The sequence below is a fragment of the Peromyscus californicus genome, unplaced genomic scaffold (genome assembly GCF_007827085.1).
Source record: "Peromyscus californicus insignis strain IS unplaced genomic scaffold, ASM782708v3 Scaffold_17__1_contigs__length_78620276, whole genome shotgun sequence".
NCBI classification, from domain to species: Eukaryota; Metazoa; Chordata; class Mammalia; order Rodentia; family Cricetidae; genus Peromyscus; species Peromyscus californicus.
Genome location: NW_026294469.1, coordinates 35610137 through 35634143, shown reverse-complemented (window position 1 = coordinate 35634143; position 24007 = coordinate 35610137). Strand labels below are relative to the sequence as shown.

At 39.2% G+C, this 24007-nt stretch overlaps 1 protein-coding gene across 1 annotated transcript in view; it reads left to right on the top strand.

The window, feature by feature from the left end:
• Fem1c (fem-1 homolog C) overlaps nt 1-23805 on the top strand; it is a 28328-nt gene extending 4523 nt beyond the window's left edge. The window contains exon 3 of the mRNA XM_052742142.1: nt 19187-23805. Within this exon, the coding sequence (XP_052598102.1) occupies nt 19187-20496 (1310 nt within the window). The 3' untranslated portion in view covers nt 20497-23805. The remainder of the gene's footprint in view (nt 1-19186) is intronic.
• The last annotated feature ends 202 nt before the right edge of the window (nt 23806-24007 follow it).

The window sequence follows — 24007 nt, the reverse complement described above, 5'->3', positions numbered from 1 at the left end:
TTGGTTTTACCCTAGGTCTTTGGGCTATCTAGTCTCAGGTTCATGGTCACCCAAGTAGTGTTGGATATGGGTTCAGTCTTATGGATTGGGCCTTAAGTCAAATCAGATATTGGTTGGTTACTTCCACAAGTTTTGTGCTATCATTGCAGTAGCATACCTTGCAGGCAGCACACCATTGCAGATCAAACTGTTAGTGGCCGGCTTGGAGTGTACATTACCCTTTTGGTAGAGTGCATAGTACCTTCTGGTACTAAAGATGCTAGAACGTAGGGGTGAAAGCTCTCTTATAGGTACTAGCTGACTTCTCCATGTCTGGTGAATTGTGTCGGTGTGGTCTTTAGCAATAGAGTCTTGCTATTGCTTTGTGGAGAGCAACATATAGTCTTGGCAACAGCCTGGGTTGTTTGGGGATTCCCATGGGACTCTCTTTGACCAACAACTTAGATGTAACCCAATCTTGGTACTGGAAGCTTCATTTGGTGACAAGGGATGGTCATTTGGGGCTGTCTCCCCATTATTTGGCTGTTTCATTTAGCTTGCCTTCATTTATATGTATATATTAGGAAGCTCTGCTGTATTAGGTTTCCATACTACTCAAATGGCCCTTAGTTTAGCTGTCTCCTTATATTCCCCCTCACCCCCTTCTTTCTTCCCCACTTGATCCTCCTGTTTCAGCCCACCCATCCATCCATAACTATCTGTTCTATTTCCCTTAATGAGATTTAGTGGTTGCCCCCAGTCCTTTACTCTCTATCTCACTTCTGTGGTTCTCTAGATTTGCTTATCATTGATTTAACAGCCAGTATGCACATATAAGTGAACACATACCACATTTGTCTTTCTGTGTCTGGGTTACCTCGCTAAGAATGATTTTTTTCTAGTTCCATCCTGTGAATTTCATGGTTTTATTTAAGAGCTGATAATACTCCATATTCATTCTTCTGTTGAGGGACCAGATTGTTTACAATTTCTGGCTATTATGAATAGAGCAGCAGTAAACATGGTTGAGCAAGAGTCTCTGTGGTAGGATAAAGCATCCTTTGAGTATAGGCCCAAGAGTGGTATATATAGATGGATCTTGTGGTAGGTTATTTTCCATCTTCCCCAGGAACTGCTGCACTGATTTCCACAATGACTGTACAAGTTTGCACTCTCATTAGCAGTGGATGAGTGTTCCCCTTACTCTGCATCCTCACCAGCATGAGCTATCACTTATTTTATTGATCTTAGCCATTCTGATGGGTATAAGTTGAAATTTCAAAGTAATTTTGGTTTAAGAACTGCATACTTCTTTAATCCCAGCACTCGGGAGGCAGAGCCAGGCGGATCTCTGTGAGTTCGAGGCCAGCCTGGGCTACCAAGTGAGTTCCAGGAGAGGCGCAAAGCTACACAGAGAAACCCTGTCTCGAAAAACCAAAAAAAAAAAAAAAAAAAAAAAGAACTGCATACTTGGCTGGCGATGGTGGCGCACACCTTTAATCTCAGCACTCCGGAGGCAGAGGCAAGCCGATCTCTGAGTTTCAGGCTATCGTGGTCTGCAGAGCAAGTTGTAGGACAGCCAACGCTACATAGAAAAACCCTGTCTCAAGAGAGAGAGAGAGAGAGAGAGAGAGAGAGAGAGAGAGAGAGAGAGAGAGAGAGAGAGAGAAAGAGAACTACATACTCTTCTAATGGAGCTTGGAGCTTTACATTGATTCTGAGTTTTAGATGATAAGCAATGTTTTTGTAAGCATTCTTCAGTATGTTTTTTGTTTGTTTGTTCCTGATTGTCTTGACAGGTAGGTTGATGAGTTAAAAGACTAGACTTTTTTTAAAAATCCTGGTGAAGAATGTTTAATCATGTCAATATTGGGAAGGCTTCAAGATAATTAAAAGAAGTAGGGGATGGCTAAAGCACATTATTTGTTGGTGAGGCCTTTTGATGTTTTGTTCCTTTGGTTAGGGCTTTTTATTTATTAGTTTAATAATGTCTATATTGATAAAGCTAGACATTGAAGTCAAATTGGGGTGTTTTAAATTTTTAAGTGGAGAGATGAGTACTGATACTATTTGCATTATATTTTCTTTTTTTTTTTTTTTTTTTTTTTTTTGGTTTTTCGAGACAGGGTTTCTCTGTGTAGCTTTGCGCCTTTTCCTGGAACTCACTTGGTAGCCCAGGCTGGCCTCGAACTCACAGAGATCCGCCTGGCTCTGCCTCCCGAGTGCTGGGATTAGAGGCGTGCGCCACCACCGCCCGGCTGCATTATATTTTCTAAACTTGATTTAGATACCTCTGTAGATACAAAAGGAAGGGTCCCTTTTTCATCATTATCACAGCTTTGTATGTGAGAATCTGTGCGCTACCTCTTTTTCTAGGTGATCTGCTAAGTCTGAGTCGTATTTTCTTTGGTATCAACATCTGGTATGTCTTTAAGAAGACAAGTAGGGTCAGGTGATGATGGTACACGCCTTTAATCCCAGCACTTGGGAGGAAGAGGCAGGGGGATCTTTGAATTTGAGGCTGGCCTGGTCTACAGAGTGAGTTCCAGGACAGCCATGGCTACAAAGAGAAACCCTGTCTTAGAACTCCTCACACCCCCCCCCCCCCCCAAATAAGACAAGTAGGGAAAGAATTATATCAAATGTTGTTTCAGATACCTTCGATTTTAAATACATACACAGAAGATTTTTATCATTTTGTGTGCACCATATTAACCTTTTTTGTGAAGCCACTTTTGGACCTTGATTCTTTATGAATGTTGGTGACAGATTCCAATATATACACACACTCTTGCCCTCCTGTACTCTGATCCTGAAGCTTTGATTCTTTGATAATTGTAGTTTGATTGATCCTTAGATTCTTGGGTGAGGGCATGGAGGAAGGGGAGGAAGTCATTTGTAATCAGAAAGGAGGAACCATCTAAAACTGATGTAGTGCTGGAAGAGTATCATACCTGACTTAGCAGTGAAGAAGGATTTTCTTCCAATTTTTAGCTCAACTTTCAGAGTGACAAATGCTGATAAGACTAGGTGTAGAATCGAACAGTTCTTCTTTTTAATGGTGGTGGGGAATCCAGGGTCTCATGCATGCTAGGCAAGTGCTCTGCTTCTGAGCTACGTCTTCAGCCCCATTTATTAGAGCATATTATATGTCATGCATTGGAAAGTATTCTGAAAAAAAATACCAATAGGTTATGCTTGGTTTTACTTTAAAATGCATGTGAGTGCTTCATTCCTTTACTTTTTAACAAGTAGTTGACAGTTGACTATTACTTAAGCGTTTTCCATTACTTTTTAACAGGCTGTTGGCATTTTTTGAATATATTTAAACAGAAAGTGGAATTCATTCATTAGTTGAGAGGGCACTCTGTCCCTCAGTATGTCACTGGGCTGTTAGACTCACTCTGTCCAAAGATGAGTACAACAAGACACCCTGATCTTGATTGCTGCCTTTAAGGTCTGATCTCAGAGACAGCCTCAGAGGCAGATGCTATTTGATGTATGGGAAAAACTTAATCCCTAACAACACTCTACTTAAGGGGCAGTGGGTTCCTTCTTTTCCCATAGCATTCCATAAGGGGAGAAAATATTTCAGATACTCAGGAGTATCTCGCTAGTAGTTTAACATAACAATTGATTAAAAAATTTTTAATCTTTATTTTTGTTTTATGCATATGAGTGTTTCGTCTGCATGTATGTCTCTGCATCATGTATATGTTGTGCCTATGGAGACCAGAAGGGGGTGTCAGACCCCTCTGGGACTAGAGTTACAGACAGCTCTGAGTTGTCATGTGGGTGCCGGGGACCAAACTCAGGTCCTTTGGAAGGGCAACTAGTGCTCTTAACCACCAAGCCCTCTCTCTAGCCCTTTAACAGTTGATTTTTAAATGTATTTTATTGTTATTTTATGTGAGGGTGTCAGATTCCCTGGAACTGGAGAGCTGCCATGTCGGTGCTGGTAATTGAACCTGGGACCTTTGGGAGAGCAACCAGTGCTCTTAACCACTGAGCCATCTCTCCAGCCCCGACAATTGATTTTTGAGACAAGTTGGTTCCTATTTAAAACCAGTAATCTCCAAAGCTGAAGAGATTATATTGATCCCCAGAACTGCCACTCAGCAGTTCACATTTACAGTCATCTTTAGCTTCCTTTGCTTCTGTTTCATTTGAGATTGTTTTTGTTTTTGCTTGGAGTTTTGATTTTGCAGCTCTCAAATGAAGCCCTTCATGTCTGCTTTTAGATCCAAACTGCTGGGAATTTAGCAGGTGAGGGTGCTTGACTAGGTACTGCAGACCAGGAATAGTAACTCTCCAGGTTGGGTTGGAGATTGGGCCTAGAAGACACGGTGTCTTCACTCAAAGGTCATTCATTTTAGACGTTGGTTCAGGTGCTAAAGTAAATTGGTAATGAGGTAATTATGGTGACACTTTGGAGGCTCTGAGATACGGGCTGCTAAATGAGTGTGCACTGACTAAAAGTGCTTTGTGGAGAAAGACCAAAGTGTGGGGAGGGAGGGAGGGGGAGAGAGAGAGAGAGAGAGAGAGAGATCACTAGTTCAGAGTGGCTGTGCTCCTTCAGAGGACCTGAATCTGATTCCCAGCACCCGTGATGGGCAGGTCACAACCACCTGATACTCCAGCTCCAAGAGATCTGATATAGTCTTCTGGCTTCTGCAGGTACCTACAAACACCTCTTAGACATACACTTAACTTTTTTAAAGTCCTAAAACATGAGTAGAGTTTATAAGATACAGAATTTTAAAAATAAAGGTCCCTTGAAATGATGTTGGGTTGAGATGTAAGGTTTGGATAGTTTTTCAGGCTTAGGAAATGATATGGAGAGGCACATTGAAAAAAATGCCTCTAGAATCCAGGAATTGGGATGTAGGTTTATGCATAAGGACCAAAAGGCACTCAGGGTTAAATTATAAAAAGAGCAGTAAATTCAGATAAAGAAGTTTAATTTTGAGCCGGATGAGGTGGTGCATATTTTGAATCCTAGAACTCATAGCCAGGAAGGACTAAGAAACCTTGTCTCCAAAAAGGATGGGGGGAGGTGAAGAAAAAGTTAAATTTTGTTTGTCATGCAGCTATATCATAGATTGTTTTTCAGTGTTGTGGTAATCATGACCAAAAGCAACTTGGGGAGGAAAGGGTTTATTTCAGCTGATGTGTCTCCATTATAGTCCATCATGAAGGGACATCATGGCAGGAACTGAAGAAATGTGGGGTGTGCTGCTTACTGCTCTTCATGGCTTGCTCAGCCTTTTTTCTTATACTACTCAGGACCACCTGCCCAGGGATGGCACAGTGGGCTGAGTATTCCCACATCAGTCATCAATCAAGAAAATGTTCTATAGGCTTGCCTCCAGGCAATCTGGTGGAAGCATTTTCACAAATGATTTAAGGTTCATTTCCCTAGAAAAGTTTTGTCCTGTGTCATGGTGACAAAAACAGTAACCCAGCAAAGTGTTTTCAGCAGAGAAATAACTAGAATTTTAAGAGCATTCTGGTCCACTGTGAGTGTTTGAGGCTGGAGACGTCATATTTTTATCTTGTATATTAGGGAAAGAGTCTGGACCAGAGTATTTGGTAAGTAGGCTTCCTAAATGGCTAAGTTGGATTTGAGAGAGGGAAGGTTAGCTCTTTGATGGCAAGCCTTGTGTTTTATAGTCTTCCATGGGAGGATAGGTCCATAAATTAAAAAGATTATACAGAAATCAATAGTATAGGTAGACTTGGTAGGGGTTCAGAAAAAAGTAAAATCTGTTTAGCTATGTGACAGATAATTGTATTAAAAGATTTTTGAGACTGTTAATTTGAGCAGGTTTTTGTCTTTGGCTTTTTAGTATGGTAATCATACACTCATAGATGAAGAGAATATGTCAAACTATAGTGTACCTAACATCTTACTTTATCAACTATATCCATTTTTTAAAAAAATGTATCTCTTCCTTTTTCCTTTTTTTTTTTTTTTTTTTGGTTTTTTGAGACAGGGTTTCTCTGTAGCTTTGTGCCTTTCCTGGAACTCACTCTGTAGCCCAGGCTGGCCTCGAACTCACAGAGATCCACCTGCCTCTGCTTCCCAAGTGCTGTGATTAAAGGCCTGTATCCCCCTCAGCAACATATCTCTTTCATCGTCTCTGAATAGTTCAAAGCAAACCCAAGGCATTGTTTCATTCTCTCCCACAGTAAAAACATTTTAGAGTGTGGATGTAGATCCATCAGGGACTTAATTATTTTTATCTTTTTTTTTTTTTTATAAAAGCCCAGCTGTGTGGTGGTGCATATCTGTAATCCTAGCACTTTTGAGGCTAAGTTGGGAGGATCCTAAGTTTGAGGGTTGCCTGGGCTATGTATTGAGACTATGGGAGGAATACTTTTTCCATACCCCAAGAGTATAGGAATCCTAACTAGTAAAAGCTCTTTTGTAAATTAAAAACTGTTGAAGGTAATAGACTAGGGTAGGGCTTGTTGTCGTGGTAAGTAGGTTATTTTAGTGTACTTGAATACTGGGTTGAAAGCAGTTCTCTGTTCTTTTGAGCTGGAGAACATTTACCAGCCATTGGTTATCTTTAGTACACCTACTTGAAGAATAGAAGGACCTAAACCTTTATTCTGCTCTGGTGTGTGGTTTTAATTTAGTTTAGTAATGGTTAAATAATTTACTAGTTTAATTCATTAACATTTTAATGCAGATCTTCAAGTTGTTCCCACCTTGCTTTTCTGTTGTCCTCATGTCCCTATTATCCTCAGGAAGACTTGTCATGCTACTTGAAGGGTAGCTGTAAAGATGTGTAAATAGCTGTGTGGTTAGCTTTCTCTGGAGATGGAACCTTGAACTTTGAATTCTCACAGAATTAAACTAAGGTTGGAGAGAGTGACCAGTATGGGATGTGTCTGCCATTTCCCAGTTGTTGGCAGCCCCATTAACTCAAGACAGTCTTCCCGAGTTTTATGTACTTGCTTTTAGGTATATATATGGTCCCCTCATGGTGTTCATTTTGATCAGATTTTCAATGATTTGTTAAATCTTTTTGCTTAAAATAAAATTTAGGAATTCTTGATATTTTAGAGACTTGTGCCTTTGATGTATTAGGACAATGTGTGATAGAAGACAGAGGTGGAAAGGCCCAATTTAAGAAGGCACTAGGAGTGTACCTGTCTAAAACATCTGTACCTTTCCCTTCCTTTGGGAAGAGCTGTAGTTAGATAGGAGCCCATGAGTTACAACAACTTGGAAAGGGAATTGTAGTGAAGTCTGGATGGAGCATGGGTGTTTTCAGTCTGCCAGTGAGCTTTTTTACAGTTGGGAGCTGGTTTCTGTTCTTATCCCTAAGCTCCAGGGATTTTAGTCTTGAAAACTCTACTTCTTCTTCAAGTCTTCTTCTGGAACGGTTTCTCATTCATCCTACATCTTACGTTGGCAGATAGAAACAATGAAGTATTTAATTTTGTTGTAAGCTCATTGGCCTGTGTTGTTGAGTTTCTGTATGTTTTTCTGCTCAGTGCCTCATACAAACAGTTAATGAAGGGAGGGCACACAATAGTCGTGGCAGTTTGTTGTTAGTTCTTTTTCTTTTTTCCTGCCCCTTGGTGTCTCCCATGATAGATATACATGGAGGAAGGGAAATACAGCAGAACCTGCTAGTGCTCCTTTAATATTCTAAATCACTTCTACATTTCTCAGCTCCTTCGGTGCATGCAAATTACATAGGGCATAAAGGAATCTGTCTAGATCTCTCCTGTCTAGATCACTTCCAAAGTAGGCCCAGATACAAAATGGAGGAAGAATGAGTTGTTGGTCAACCATTGTAAGCTGAAGAAGAAAGATGAATTGTTTTTGTGTATTTTCAGACACACATATTCTACAATATGGTCTTTGTTCTTGTAGGTCAAAACTATGTTTTACCAGAAAAACAAATGTTTTGATTGTTACTGGATTTTCAAACAACTTTATTGAGAGCTCTTTTACATATCATTCACTTACTTAAAGCGTACAATTCTTTGGGGGTTTTTAGTGTGTTAAATGAGTTAGGTAGCTACCACTGCAATTTTTCATCCTTCTGCCCCAAACTCATGTTCATTGTCTACTGCATTAGCCTCAAGTGATTACTAAGTTTCTTTCTGTCTCTGTAAATCTACCTGTTTTAGACTTATTGTATAAGTACAGCTGGAACATATGGTTTCTCATGACTTGCTTCTTTCACTTAGTATAATGTGGTCAAGGTTCATTCAATTGTAGCATATCAGTTTAATTTTTATAATCAAATAATAATGCCTTTGTATAGATCAGTGATTCTCAACTTGTGGGTCGTGACTCTTCTGGGTTGAAGAATCCTTTCACAGGGGTCACACCTAAGACCATCAGAAAACAGATATTTATGTTATGATTCATAACATTAGCAAAATTACAGTTATGAAGTAGCAACAAAATAATTTTATGGTTGGGGGTCACCACGACATAAGGAACTGTCTCAGCATTAGGAAGATTGAGGACCACTGGTATAGATACTACTACTTTTATCCCTTCAGAATTGGTGAACACTTGATTGTTTTATTTTTCAGCATTATGAGTAGTGCCATTTGTATAAAAATCCCATGGGTATATGTTTTCATTTCTGTCCCATGTATGCGTTGCTAGGAGGAGAATAGGGTTGCAGTGGTCACTGTTTAACTTTTGAGGAAGTAACAGGCTGTTTTTCAGAGCAGTTGCATAGTTTATATTCCTCAATATAGGAGGGGCCTAATTTTTCTGCACTCACCAGCACTTGTTACTTTTATATATACCCATCCTAGGGTTGTGATTGTGGTTCATATTTTCCCATGTCTAATAATGTTTCGTATCTATTCATATGCATACTTCAAGTATTTGTTTGCCATTTCTGTATCTTAGTGTCTTCATATATTTTCGTATGTTTTATAGTTGAGCTATTTAACTTTTTTATTACTTAGCTTGAAGAGTTGTTTGTATAGCTGGGCCTGGTGGAGCACCCCTTTAATCCTAGCACTTGGTGGGCAGAGGCAGGCAGATCTCTGTGAGTTCAAGGCCAGCCTGATCTACAAGGTGAGTTCCAGGACAGCTAGGGCTGTCTTGAAAAAACAAAGTTGTTTATGTATTTGATATACAAGTCTTTTATCAGATATATATTTACTATATTTACAAGTATTTTTTCCCCATTTTGTGGACTTTTTTTCATATTTGATGGTATTGTTTATAGCAGTTTGAGTTATTTTGCAGATTTAAAAATTTCCATTGTAGATCGGTTGCATATGAGCAAGATAATTTCTTACTACATTTTTACTTATTTTGCGTGTGTGCGCGCATGCTGTCGTATGTGTGTACCCATACCATAGCACACATGTGATGATCAGAAATAAAGCTGTAAGGTTTACTGACAGTGTTTATGGCTTAAGAACTTTTCCAAGGATGAAAATTGTGACTTAATTGTAATATATACTATATTCTTACTCTGGCTTATTTAAATTTAGACTAAATAGCAGGGCATTGTGGAACACACATGTCTATATCTTTTTTTTTTTTAATTATTTAGGATGCTTGGTAGCATTTATGTTTAAACATTGCATTCTATCCAAGTAGGGGAATTATAGGTCTGTACCACCAGGCAAGGCTGAATACAGAGAATTCTTGAGCCTCAAAAACGGTTCTTCCACAGAGTACTGGTGTATTTTGGGTTACTGACTTTGAGAAACATACTGACTCCATTGCTTGCCTCAAACTTTCATACATCAGCATGAATTCTTTTATGTGCTTGTTATCAATTAATTATAGGAATCTTTAAAATTTATATCGATTAAAATGCTCCCACCAAGTACTTCTTAAGGAATATTTCCATGCTTTAACACATGAGCATATGGTAGGTTGCTGATCTTAATATCTGTCCCAGAAGCATCCCACTGAATATGGCTACTATTCATTCTTTTACATTTTTTTGCTCTGCTTTTGAAGTTACATAGCTGAAGATTAGTCACATCATGTTAACTTTCTACAGAAAGTCTCTGAGTTGATGTTTAATATGCCATTCACTAGCTAGCTTAAATTTGAAAAGGATGCCCACTTAATAGAGGTGCCTTTTGAGAAATTACAAAGTTTCCATTATGAATTTGGTGAAGGAAAATTGTTTTCCTTAAAATGAAGTTGCTCAGGCATTGGAAGTGGTGTAATACAAAGTGCTTTTCTTTTTTTCCTTTAAAGGTCAATTCATGAAATTTCAATGTCCAATACTTTTATTTTAAACCATTTTTTAAATTTTATTTTTATTTCATGTGCATTGGTGTTTTGCTTGCATATGTGTCTGTGTGAAGGTGTTGGATCTTCTGGAACTGGAGTTACAGATGGCTGTGAGCTGTCAAGTATTTGCTGTGAATTGAACCCAGGTCCTCTGGAAGAGGAACATGTGTTCTTAACTGCTGAGCCATCTCGCCAGCCCCCAAATACCTTTATTTTAATTAGGATGCTTGGTAGCATTTATGTTTAAACATTGCATTCTATTTTTCATTGTTTCTTAGTAACCCTGCTAAATCTTTTGGAAGTACAATCATTGTGTTGTGGGGGTGTTTAAGAGCTATAAAACACAGGAAATTCTTGGGTCGAATATGTAGTAATTAGCATGTATTGTTTAAAATCAGTGATGATAACTGTCAAAAACATGGTCTTTGGCATGTAATTGAACATGGATGACTAGAAAGAACATAATATTTTCATCTTTATAAAATTTGAGTGGAATAGTGACTTTTTACAAAACATTTAGCAGTATATTTAACACTTAAATGACTGGTAGTAACAAATAATTGTCTATTGGATCATAAAATAAAGAGTTTATGTATAGACTAATCTCAGTCTGAAATAGATGGCTTTTCTTTCTTTCTTTTTTTCTTTTTTGAGACGGGGCACTGTGTAGCTCTGGCTGTCCTGGAACTCACTGTATAGATCATAGATCAGGTTGGTCTCAAACTTACAGAGATCACCTGCCCTTTTCTTCCAGAATGCTAGAATTAAAGGCATGAGCCACTATTCTGGCTTTCATTAATTTTTTTAAAAGGAGAAAAAATTTTGTGAAACGGGATAAAATGTTTCATTATTTAGGAATAGAAGTCATGTAAATTAAAAAATAATTTCAGAATACTATAAAAGTTGAACTTACTGTGTTTTTTTTCTCCACTTCAAATTTTAATCTTTTTATACAATGTATCTTAACCATATCTTTCATAATTCTTGGGCAGCCTCCAACATGTCTCCCTTGTCCTTTCATGTCTCTTCTTCCTCTCTCTCCCTCACTCCAGAACCTACTGAATCTAGTTAGTACTGCCGCTGGAGTGTTTTGTTGGATTGGTCCTGTGCAAGTAATCGTAACTGCAGTGAGTTCGTTCATGAGTGTAACCATGGCATGTTCAGAGATTGGCATGTTGTGACACGGTCTTCCCCATCCTCGGGCTCAGATGTTTCTGAACCTTGTGAGGTTCTAGATTTCTCATTTAGGGTTGAACACTCAATAAGTAGTCATTTATTCTTAGAGCTTTGACCAGTAGTTGTTTCCTGCGTTAACTGCTGACTACTAGTCTATGTGTATGAACATGGATGTTTAGAAGGCAGTTTGACATTTAGTGAAACAACGGTAGTAGGTCCCCCCCAGGCCACATGACTTCCTGAGCCATGGGCTTGTGAGCAGCTTTTCAGGACCTGACATAGATTCCTCTTGGAGAGCGGGTTCCATATCTCATCAGAAAGCAGTGTTATCCCCATACAGCCATGCTCTGTTGCACCACTGTGCACGTTTGCCTGGCAGGTCAGTGTTGTAACATGCAGGCTACACTGCTCAGGAGGTCCATTGATGACTTTGCTCCTCCAGAGGCTTCATAGGACTTTCTGTCAATCGTAGCTAGCCATCTGGGAGAAGTTTTCAAGTTAGTTCCAGCTTGATTTTTCTGTGTCCTACAATAAAGTGTGTTATGTCTTCAGCAATGGGATCTTACTGTCTAGTTATTGTGGGCAGCCTAGAGCAATGGCAGGAGCCTGTATTGTTTCGGGACCCTCTATAACCTCCCTGGCCAGTAACTCGTAAGGGAGGTACCACCTTGCTAGAGATTCCCCTTTAATAGCCTATGTCTTCTAGGAGAAGCATTGTCAATTTTTGGCAGGCATTGTTACTGCCACATAAATGTAAGAACAAAAGTTATTACTTTTCCCTTTGTAGTTAATCCTTTTTTCAGACCCCAGCCTCTGGCCATCAGTGGTCTGCTGTTTAGTCTGTGTTGTAGGCACTGTTTTAGAAGTGAAAATTTTAAAGCAACACAAATGCCTACTGACAAGGAAATGTTTATGTGAATTATGGCATATCACCTTACTTTAACTTTTATTGTAAAACCATTAAGAGTAATTAAGCAATATCAATTTGATTTATAGAGGATATACAGACTTGAAACTGATAGAACTCCAAGATCCAGGTGAAAAACAGGAATAGTTGTGTATTCCAATCACAACTTTGTCAGTATAGTATTTAAAAAGACTTGTAGAAAGAGCACAAAAATTATGGTTGCCTTCAAATTCTGCTATGGTTTTAAAATCTTCAGTAGTTGAGGAAAATCAAATGGAAATTTCAGATATGTGAAATATGTGAATTTGTGAAATTTGAAAATGAAGTCCATTAACTTACCGTTATCTATGGATTCTTTCATGCTGTGTGGCGGAGGTTAAGGCAGTAACTGTGACCTATGAAACCTAAACTGTTCTGGCTTTTGCTAGCTCTGGGTTAGACTCTACCTGTCACTGAGAAACAGGGCCAGAGAAGATAGTGGGACATGTTACTGTCATGTGAAGTCCCTATCCTATAGTGTCCCTGTATCCCAGTTAACAAATAAGATACTTTAATATTGAAAATAGAATAAAACCAAGATTTTATCTGCGCACAGTTGTGGTTTCAGAATCGTGAAGGTTTTCTGCTGTTTCTGAAGAGGAAGCATGAATTAGGGAGATGGGGTTGGTTGAACTTTTTGGGGTTTCGAGACAGGGTTCCTCTGTGTAGCTTTGGAGCCTGTCTTGGAACTCACTCTGTTAGCCCAGACTGGCCTCGAACTCACAGACTGCCTCTGCCTCCAGTGCTGGGATTGATTAAAGGTGTGCACCACCACCGCCCAGCAGGGTTGGTTGAACTTTGATGAGAATGTTTAACTTCTACTAGACACAACATTCACGGAAGTGTAGTATGACTGACTTTTAAAATGAGATCCCAGAATGATGTCATTGAGGTAGCATTTGGAGCTGTGTATTTTATGTTTTACCACTAAGTTTTGGTTTTCTGTTTGTGTGTAGGATTGAATTTAGCTCTCTGCCTTGCATTGTTATACTTAAAGATTAAAAGAGATAACAGCTAATACTTTTTAAGAAATCATAATACAATGCGCCATGGATTTCTGTTTGCATTTTAGTCGGTTTTTTCCTTCTAGTAGGGTCATTTAATTCATCTCCATTTAGTAGCATTTATTCTTGGAGTTGGATTTTCATTTGGCTCCCTTTAGGGCCTACCTGTTTGTTTTTGTTTCTTGTTGTTTGCCTGTTTTTTTTGGGGGGGGGGGATTTTTGTTTTGTTTTTGCTCTTTGGATTATTCCTAATTTTCTTTTATTCCTCTATAATTTGGGAAAAACCTTGACTCATCATTTTTAAAACCCTTGAACTATTTTTATAGTGGTTACCCTTGTTAGTAGGACTTTGGCATACATTTCTCTTACTTTCTAACAGTGAGACCTTAGGACTCTACTACAGTTGTTCTCCTTATTTTTGGTGATAGTGCTGCCAAGTATTTTACTTCCATATGTAGTATTTTAAGCCCACAAGGTATTGTTGAGAAAGTTATATTTACTTAGATTTATACCCACAGATTTCCCTTTTTTGTGTATCTATGCCCAAGTCTCCTGGCTGCCATATACTCATTCCTTCTGCTAAAAAGTACTCCAAGATATTTAGGCTCTTCCTAGTAATAATGTTTTAATTTTCTTCATCTGATAGTGTTTGTTATTTTTATTTATTCATGATGTGGATCTAGAATTCCAATTTGATAGTTCTTTTCTGTTAAGGATTTTCACAGTGACTCCGTGTCTCAGCTATGTTCCTAGTGAGACTGCTGTTGATGTTATTTTCTAGCAGAGAATGAATGGGAAGCCTTCTGTGGTTTAATGCTTTTCTCTTTGACCTTAGTTTTCCTATATATGAAACACACACACAACACACACACACACACACACACACACACACACACACACACACACACACACTCCCTTAGCAAACCCTAATACAGGTGTCCTCTACTTAACTTTGGGAGATGAGGTCTCTCCACAGCTTTGGAGGTGTTTAGGGTGGGCTGACTGGCTAGCTCCAGGAATCTCCTTGTGTACTCCCTCCCTAGTGCTGGGATTGCAAGTGAGTGCCACCACACTAAGCATTCTCTCTCCACTGAGGTTCTGGAATCAAAGTCATTGCCTTGCCTTGCTTGCAGGGCAACACTTTACCAACTGAGCATTCTCCCCAGCTCCCTCCAGTCATTGTTTGCTGTCATCAGAGAATGCACAGAAGAGAAAATGGAACATAGAGCTGATGGAAAAGTCCAGTAAGGCATTTAGTGAATACAGTTATTGACACAAATTTTTATATGAGGGTTAGCATATTCAAAGAGATTTTTAAAAATTGGATATTCAAAGGAAACCTGAAAACCTCAAAAAACCAAATAGACATTCTAGAACTAAAAAAAATTAGTGGGTGGCTTTTAAAAATGGATTAGTCATAGCAGACTAGAAAATTCATGAACTAGAAGATGGGTCAGATGGAGATACAGAGAAAACTCGCAGATGAGAAAGGGCTACAGGAGACAAAGGGAACACTGCCAAAAGGTCAGCATGCTTAAAGCCATAGTTCAGAGCATGGAAATGAGCCAAAGCAGAGTTAAGAAGAGAGTCTTAGAAGTCAGTTCAACAGTGGTTGTCTGAGTGTGCAGAGCAGTTGGTAGCTGCTCAGTTCAGGAAGCTAGATTGCCTCTGGAGTTCCAAACCATCTGGAAATGGAGGCCTGGAGGATTCCTGGAGAGCCACTGGTCTTCAGTCCCTCTTGGAAGGCTGGAGAAAGTAGGTTCTAGCGTCAGCACAGGTGGACAGTAGCAGTGGCAGTAACAAGATAGATGTGCTGATGAGCAAGGGTGAAAGCAAGCAACAAAAACCAGCCTGCTCTCCCTCCCTCCGCCCTCGTATCTGCGAAGCCATCAGAAGATGCTATCTGCTCGGTGGTGTGAGGATCCTGACTCCTCACTTAGACCTTCCTGGAATACCTAACTAGACGTGCTTCTAAGCACGTTGATTCTAGACCAACCAGTGACAGCCAGGATTAACCGTCACAGTGCCTGAAGGATAATGCCTCTGGCTTCCACGGGCGTACACATTCACACACATATATGATTTGAGCTCTGCTATGACAGTCATCCTCCAAATAGTATCTATATTTGCTTCTAGTTTGAGTACGTGTGTAGCACCCTCAATTATTTTATTAATTTGATTTACTTTTTTGTGATGGCTTATCTATTTGTAGTTCACCTGTGCCCTGTGGAAGTGTAACCTGAAGTGTGGGAGTTTCCAAAGCTCCCTTCCCGGTTGTTTGTGACTAGTCTTCTCCAGTCTGCAGTGCAAGGCTGTTGAGAGGCCTGATTTTTAGCTGTCTTCTAAAACCACTGAAGACCAGTGGGAAAATTTTGCCCGATTCTAGACTTTCCTAGTCTACTTTCTCATCCTTGATTACTCTGTTGGCTCCTAAGTGCTTTCAAGGCAAAGTTTTAGATTTACATTTGTTAGGCATGATGGTGCGTACCTGTAACCCCCAAACTCGGGAAGTACAGATAGCTCAGCAGTTTGAGAACAGCCTGGACCCGTATCAAAACAAAAACAAAAATGAAGGAAGGACAGATGGACTAGGGAAAGTGGAAAAGTGTTCTGCTTTGTTTATTGGTGCATAGAGCAAGCTGGCCTGGAATTTGCACTCTTCCCACTCTGCTTTCTAGGTGGTAGATTAGAGATGTGCAGTCACGCCTGGCTCTCCTAGTCCTTGGTCTTCGAGTGACCAGACTGCTTTGTCACTGCCATTGCTAGACAAAAAGCCTCTTCTTCTCTTTCTTTAAGCCCGATTTTTTTTTTTTTTTTTGGCCTGCACATGGGTAGATTCAGAATACACACATTCTAATTTTTTCAGTAAATACAGAATTTTAGTTCCTTTAAAACTGACTTGCTGCATCCCTATTCTTGATTTTATGTTACTCTTAATAGAAAAAAATACCATCTAAGCCTTTTCTTTTGGCTTAAATTTTTCTTCGTTTGGTTTTTTAACTTAAATCATCTATTGTGGGGTTTTAAAAAATAGGGGTTTTCACTTCAGAATATTCAAAAAGAAATTTTAATGTACTTGGCATAGTAGTCATGTTTAGTTAGAATTTGAAACGAATGACAACAATAATCAGAATCTCTTGAGTGCCCTGGATGGTTGGCAGTACTTTGTTGTTGATCACTGAAATCTGGGACAGAATAAACAGATTGGAGATAACTCATCTATTTCTTAAAGATATTGTGGGAAATCAAACAAGATGAACCTTTGAAACATTTCAAAGTCCCTATGTGTAACTAAAAAGAGAAAATCATGTTAGATGACATTTACTTACTTAGTAGTTGGGGTGGTGGAGTGTGTGCCATGACGTGTGTGGAGGTGAGAGGACAACTAGTCAGCTCTCTCCTTGAACCCTGTAGGACCCAGGGGTAGAACTCATCAGGATTGACAGCAAGTGCCCTTACTTGCAAAGCCATCTTGATGGGCTGTGGTTTTTCTTTGTGTGTGTGTGCCTACCTGTGTTTGTGTCTTGTATGTGCATACCATGGCTCATGTGTTCGCAGGGTCTCCTTTTTTTTCCCTTTTTTTTCTTTCGTGTGTGTGTGTGTGTGTGCGCGCGCGCGCGCGCGCGCGAGTGCCTGCGTGCCTGCCTGCCTGCCTGCTTGTTTGCTGTATATATGCCAGACTAGTTGGTGCACAAGCCTTTTTTTTTTTTTTTCTTTTTCCCCTCCACCTCCCATCTTGGTGTAAAAGGACTGGGATTTCAGGCTCACACTATTGTGCCCAGATTCACATAATTTCTGAGGATTCAAACTCAGGTGTTCATGGTTACGTGGCAAGCACTTTGCATACTGAGCCCCCTCCATGATGCTGTCTTTCCCCCTTTAATAAAGTAGATTGGTTACTTATCTTCAAATCACTTCCTGATATACATACTGTGTTGGAGGTCCCCAAAAGCACCCTGATGTTTGAAAGTGACTCACTGTGCAGTAGTTCTCACAGGTGAGATTTATTATAGTGATGTCAAAACAAGACACAGCTAGATCATCAGGGTGAGGTCTAGGGGAGCATGCGCAGGCTTCTGTGTGCTTTCTCCCTTTCATAAAGAGCACTCTTCCCAAGTAGTGAGAAGACATGCTATTTTGGTGTAAGACACATACTCATGACATTCAGCACTCAAGGTTGTAATTGAGGACTGGGTCACACAGGCATCCTTTGCCTAACCATATCCCAAATTTCAAACGCCTAGACAGAAAGCAGCTGTTTAACATACAGTTCATAAACTACAGTTTGGCACAGTCACCACCCCTTGTCATTCAGGGAACATTTTATGCTGGTGTACAGAGCAAGTTTCCAGATGCCAGTCTGATGTTAACCATGCCAGCATCTCTCTGATGGTGAATGGCAGTTTTAGACTGCTTTGTTAACTTCCTATAAATATGCCCAAAGAGATGCTGTGCGGACACTTCCTGAAAATATTGTATATACATACCAAAGAGCTGCATGATGGCTTCACTTGTGATCAGTGGTCAAATGGTTGTTACCCTTAGATGTGATATCTGATGTTTATGACATACTATTGCTATAGACTGTTAGTGATATGCTAGTGCCTTTTGTCAGTTTTAATTCATGTGTAGGGTGATGGGATAGTGTTCGAACATTTAATACATCTAAAGAGATGTTTAAAAAATTAAATTATAACAGGAAATAACCCATTATGAAAGGGTTTTGTATATCAAATCTCCTTTGAATATTTATATTGAGCCACCTGTAGCATGAATCCTAATTGATCTTAATAATGAAAACCTGGAGCCAGATATTGGGGTAAATGCTGAAAGATCAGTATAGGAGCCAGCCACTGAAGAGACTTCCTACCTCTACCAAATCCTCAACCTGAAAGACAGCTGAGCTCCTGTCTCCTCCTGCTTTATGTTCCTCTCTCTGAACAGTCACATCACTTCCTGTCTCCACCTCCCTAGTGCTGCAATTAAAGGCATGAGACCCCAAGGGCAGGATCAAAGGGTGTGCCACCACCCCGGTTTTGTTTCTCTTTTAGACTGGATTAATCTTGTGTAGCCCAGGGTGGCCTTGAACTCACAGAGATCTGTCTGCCTCTGCCTCCTGAGTGCTGGGATTAAAGGTGTGTGTGCCACCACTGCCTGGCCTCTAGGGCTAACGTGGCTTAGTTCTGAACTCTGATCTTCAGGCAAGCTTTGTTAGACCAGAAACAAAATATCACCACAACCACCATATATTTTTCAGATTTTAGTGGGCTTTTTTTTTTCCTATGAGAGCAGTGTTGTGAATAATACTTTGTAACACATTTTGACTTTAACAGTTAAAAGTCATTTGATAATCAGTGGTTTTGGGAAAAAAAATTGCCCCCTACTAAAATTAAGTGGAAGAATCTTAGCTCCATTTATAATGGAGAAATTGACCCAGAACGTTGATTGTCAGTCAGCAAAGCTACAAATGACTTAATTTTATCTCATCCATTTTTGTTCAGAGAATATCACTTTCATTTGACTATGAATGAAAAGTACCAAGGGGCTATTGATTAAGGAGCTTTATCTGGTGACTTTGGGTGGGTTGTTTTGTTTTGTTTTCCTTTTCATACTCATTTTAGTCAAGTTATTCAAGAGTTTTTGTAAATATCTTCTTCCGCTCTTGCTGTGTATCAGACACTTAATATTAGGTGCTGAAGGTAATTGTTTTCTTCTTTGTAGTTATAATATGTCCTACTTATGGTTGATTGGAGTTGCCTGTGCTTTTTTTTTTTTAAAGTTACATTATAGCCTGGTCCTTCAAAGTGTGTTCTTTTCCTTCTCTTTAAGGCAATACTGCATTGCATGATTGTGCAGAGTCTGGAAGCCTGGACATCATGAAGATGCTGCTTATGTATTGTGCCAAGATGGAAAAAGATGGCTATGGGATGACTCCTCTTCTCTCAGCAAGTGTGACTGGTCACACCAATATTGTGGATTTTCTCACACACCATGCCCAGACCAGCAAAACAGAACGTATCAATGCTCTAGAGCTTCTGGGAGCTACGTTTGTAGATAAAAAAAGAGATTTACTTGGGGCTTTGAAATACTGGAAAAAGGCAATGAACATGAGGTACAGTGATAGGACTAATATAATTAGTAAACCAGTTCCACAGACACTAATAATGGCTTATGATTATGCCAAGGAGGTAAACAGTGCAGAAGAGCTAGAAGGTCTTATTGCTGATCCTGATGAGATGAGAATGCAAGCCCTGTTAATTAGAGAACGTATTCTCGGTCCTTCTCATCCTGATACCTCTTACTACATTAGATATAGGGGCGCTGTCTATGCTGACTCTGGAAACTTTAAACGATGCATCAACCTATGGAAGTATGCTTTGGATATGCAGCAGAGCAATTTGGACCCTTTAAGCCCAATGACTGCCAGCAGCTTGCTGTCTTTTGCGGAACTATTTTCCTTTATGCTACAGGACAGGGCTAAAGGCTTGCTGGGTACTACTGTTACATTTGATGATCTCATGGGCATACTGTGCAAAAGCGTCCTTGAAATTGAGCGAGCTATCAAACAAACTCAGTGTCCAGCTGACCCATTGCAATTGAATAAGGCTCTTTCCATCATTTTGCACTTAATTTGCTTATTAGAAAAAGTTCCTTGTACTCTAGAACAGGATCATTTCAAAAAGCAGACTATCTACAGGTTTCTTAAGCTGCATCCAAGAGGAAAGAATAACTTCAGCCCTCTGCATCTGGCTGTGGACAAGAATACTACATGTGTAGGGCGGTACCCTGTTTGTAAGTTTCCATCTCTGCAAGTTACTGCGATACTGATAGAATGTGGTGCTGATGTGAACGTCAGGGACTCTGATGACAACAGTCCTCTACATATCGCTGCTCTGAACAACCATCCAGACATCATGAATCTCCTTATTAAATCAGGTGCACATTTTGATGCCACAAACTTACACAAACAAACAGCTAGTGACTTACTGGACGAGAAGGAGATAGCTAAAAATTTGATCCAGCCCATAAATCATACCACATTGCAGTGTCTCGCTGCTCGTGTCATCGTGAATCATAGAATATATTATAAAGGGCATATCCCAGAAAAGCTAGAGACCTTTGTTTCACTTCATAGATGATAATTCGAACTGTACGTCAGCACTGTTAAAGCACGAATTGGTAACAGTTGTTTCATAACTGAGCACTGTTGTGATAACACCAGCATTCATTTAGCTTGATATCCTTGTGCTCTCATTGGCTAAAGCATTGTAAGCATCAAATTTGCAGGATTGGTTTCCCAGTATTTAATATAAATATACCGTATAATATATTGTTTGTGAATTATTGAGAAATGTGATGTCATATTCAAATTTCTAAAACTGTCTGCCAAAGGCCATTCTGGTTTTGTTTGCTGTTGGGTGTCAGGGACAGAGTTAACTTTTCAGTGATGTCTTTATACTTTACTAGTTTGTGAATTTTATACAGTTGAAAGTCATCCTCCCCGGCTCCCACTTCTTCAGTCTTCAAGTTTTGCCCATTTCTACTTTTTTTTCTCCCTAACCATTTCTGCTACACTGTTCCCCGAACCTTTGGATCCATGCTAGGTCATAACCCTTATGGACTTGTTCACCATTTGCAGTAACCATAAGTGCTTTATCTTCTCTATGCACCGGCTTAAACTGGACTGTTGTGTCTTGGCATATTCTCTATGCAGCAGTTGGTCAACTTAACTCAAAACACTGTTTTCTTAAGTTAGGAAGTTCATTTCACAAAAGTACTCTTAGAGCATGTCAGTTTCTAGAGTTGCCGGTAAGCTATTTGAGCTCAAGCTTTGTTTTAGTTTTATGTTTGGTTTGGTTTTGCTTTGTTTCTTCACATCTGAAGTTTCTTTCTTCAATCCACAGAAAGGTTTTGGATGCTAAATTTGGGAAACAAATCTATTACAGCTCATTAGCCCAGTTGAATTTAGGTCTGTCATCTTAGTCTGTCGTGCAGGAAAGGAAGAACTTTCCGAAGTGACCTGCCTTTCCTACTGCTCCAGCGCTGTCCTGCTTGTGCTGATGGTGTGACTAGGTATAGAGAATGGCTTCACTTTAACCTCAGTCTCTCATACCACAGCTTAGAGAGTCACACTGAGCTCGCAGTCATTGAACTGCAGACCACTTTTCGTTCGTTACACAAAGGCTAAAGCATGTCAGTGGCATGATGCTTGCCCAGCCAGACCTCGGCATCTCTGATAATTAAGGTATTTAGTATGCAAGTTACTGCCATAGTATCAAAGGTCAATAACAGTCCTTTCTTTTTCAAGTTTATGTATATCTTTTAAAGATAACGTGCATGAATTACTTTGATCTCAATTATTTGTCACCCTATTAAACACAAAAGATTGCACAGTGATTTCTGTCCCCTAAATGAAAGCGTCTCCTTTCCTTCTCTCTCCCTGCCACTTCCCTCCTCCCAGCTCTTTTTCTCCTCTCCCACTTATTTTTTTTTTCCTATCATAGATTTGTTAATGCCACAGAAAGGGCTTCTTTGACTTCAGAAAAGATAAGTGGAAATTGAAAAGATTCAGGTAATCACTCAGCACTTTACTGTACTCAGTAGAATTTACAATGGTACACATTGCCCTGCAGATGTAGTAAAAAAACAACTGTTCTGAATGAAATGCTCCTTATTGATTCTAGAAAAACAAGTCAGTTCCCCTGTGAACTGGATGATCTGGGTCACTTGGGTTTAGGGGATGACATTTGTTCTGAGGGTTGATGTAGTGTTATTTAAAGAATTGTCATTGCAATCACATTCATCTTTATTCAGTAAAAATTTGTAATAAAGAGTAGTAAATAAAGAACAGTAGACTTTTTCATTAAACAATTGAGGTTTAATTTTTTTAAAAGGTATCTTTACTCATTTTACTACATTTTAAATTTTACCATTGGGAAAATGGATTAGTTTTCAGTGGGCTCTTTTCAACCTTATGAAGATGTTTTACTATGTTTTATTTACTGTGGGCAAGTCTGATAAAATATTTGAGCTGCTATACATAAGAATAATAATGTCATTTAGACAGATATTCTAGAAATATCAAACTATTTTGAAATCATCTGCCTCTAACTTTATGGTATGAGAATTATATATGCTTGATGCTTGAACTACCTTTTTTTTTTTTTTTAAAGAAAAGAAAACTTGGCCATTTTGGTGAATCATCATTAGTTGATCTCACTTTTGGGGTAAAAGATGACAATTTGACTTTTAAGGGATTTAATACCTGCATCCTCCCACCCCCCCTTTTGCCCAGAAGAGCCTGGCTTACATGTTCTTAGAGCAAGGCTCATCCTAAGGCTCACTGTTGTACAAGTGGACTTGACTCTCATAACCCTGTATGAAGTAAGGATATCTTCACGTAGTGGAACAGATAACTTGGAACTGGTCTCTAGTCTTGAAAACTGCAGTGCTATATTGCAGGCAGGATGTAGCTCTCCCTTTTTTGTTTGTCCACTCCAGAAATGCCTTTGGGAGCTCTTGAAAATGCAGTTAAGTAGCTCAGAATTTGCCAGAATTTTATTTTAGAGTAAGTTGGTTCAGGAGTGCAACCTCAGATAAAACTGTTAGGGCCTTCATCAGAAAATCCTGAGACTGAATAAAATACAATTCTTAAGTTTGGGGGTTTGTTTTTGTCCATGATGAGCAAATGATCTAATTGTACTCATTTGAATCAAACTAAACGGACACTGTAGCATGGTAGTATTGGCTGGTATTGATGTGTAAATCTCAACAATGTTTCTCCAGAAATGCCTCTGAGTTTCAGATGTTCTACAATTTTGATCATTTTTGTAAGAGAAATGGTTTATTCAGATACCAATCTCCTTTCCAAAAGCAAATGAACTACAGGCTTAAAAATGTCATTTTTTTTCTTTTATCCTTAGTCTGACAAGCATAAGCCCCAATCAACAAGATAACTTGGTGTCCTTTATGATTTTGAAGTTAAGTGATTGCTCATTTGCAAAGAAGTAATTTGTAATATTTTTAAAAATCCCATTTACTGTAAGTTGAGAAATTGTTTAGGTTATATTTGGAAATTTGGCTTCTTAAAATCAAATTGCCCAGCAGAACCCCTCAGCTGAATGCACAGGTGTGTTGATCCCTGTGATAGTTCCCAGCAGGGTCTGGGTGAGGAATGGTGGTCTTACACCCTCTACAGCAGCACCATCATGTGGAGCTTGGACCACTTTACAGTTAGGTACTGAGGAAACTTTGAATTGCTTGTCATCTTCTTTCTTTTCCCTCTTGTGTATCACTAAACAGCTAGTTTCTCTCCCTTTTGTTGGTTCCCGTTGTGTATCTTTTAAAAGAAGTACTGTAATCAGATGCCAGCCAATAAATTGTCACACAATGGAAAAAGCGATATGCCACAGCATTGTAAGGTTTAATAAAATTAAATTTGCACCAAACTTAAGTGTGCTCTCATTAACTCTTAATTCTTAATGAGTGTTACCTGGAAATATATTACAGTGGATTCCTGGACTCCTTTTTTAGAAAACTGCCTACTTGATAATTTACAGCCAGTTAGAACTTACCCATGCCATTTACTAGTGTCCTGTTGTGTAAATAAGATGACTTGTGTACAGCTGAGGAATTTTTTTCTAGTAAATA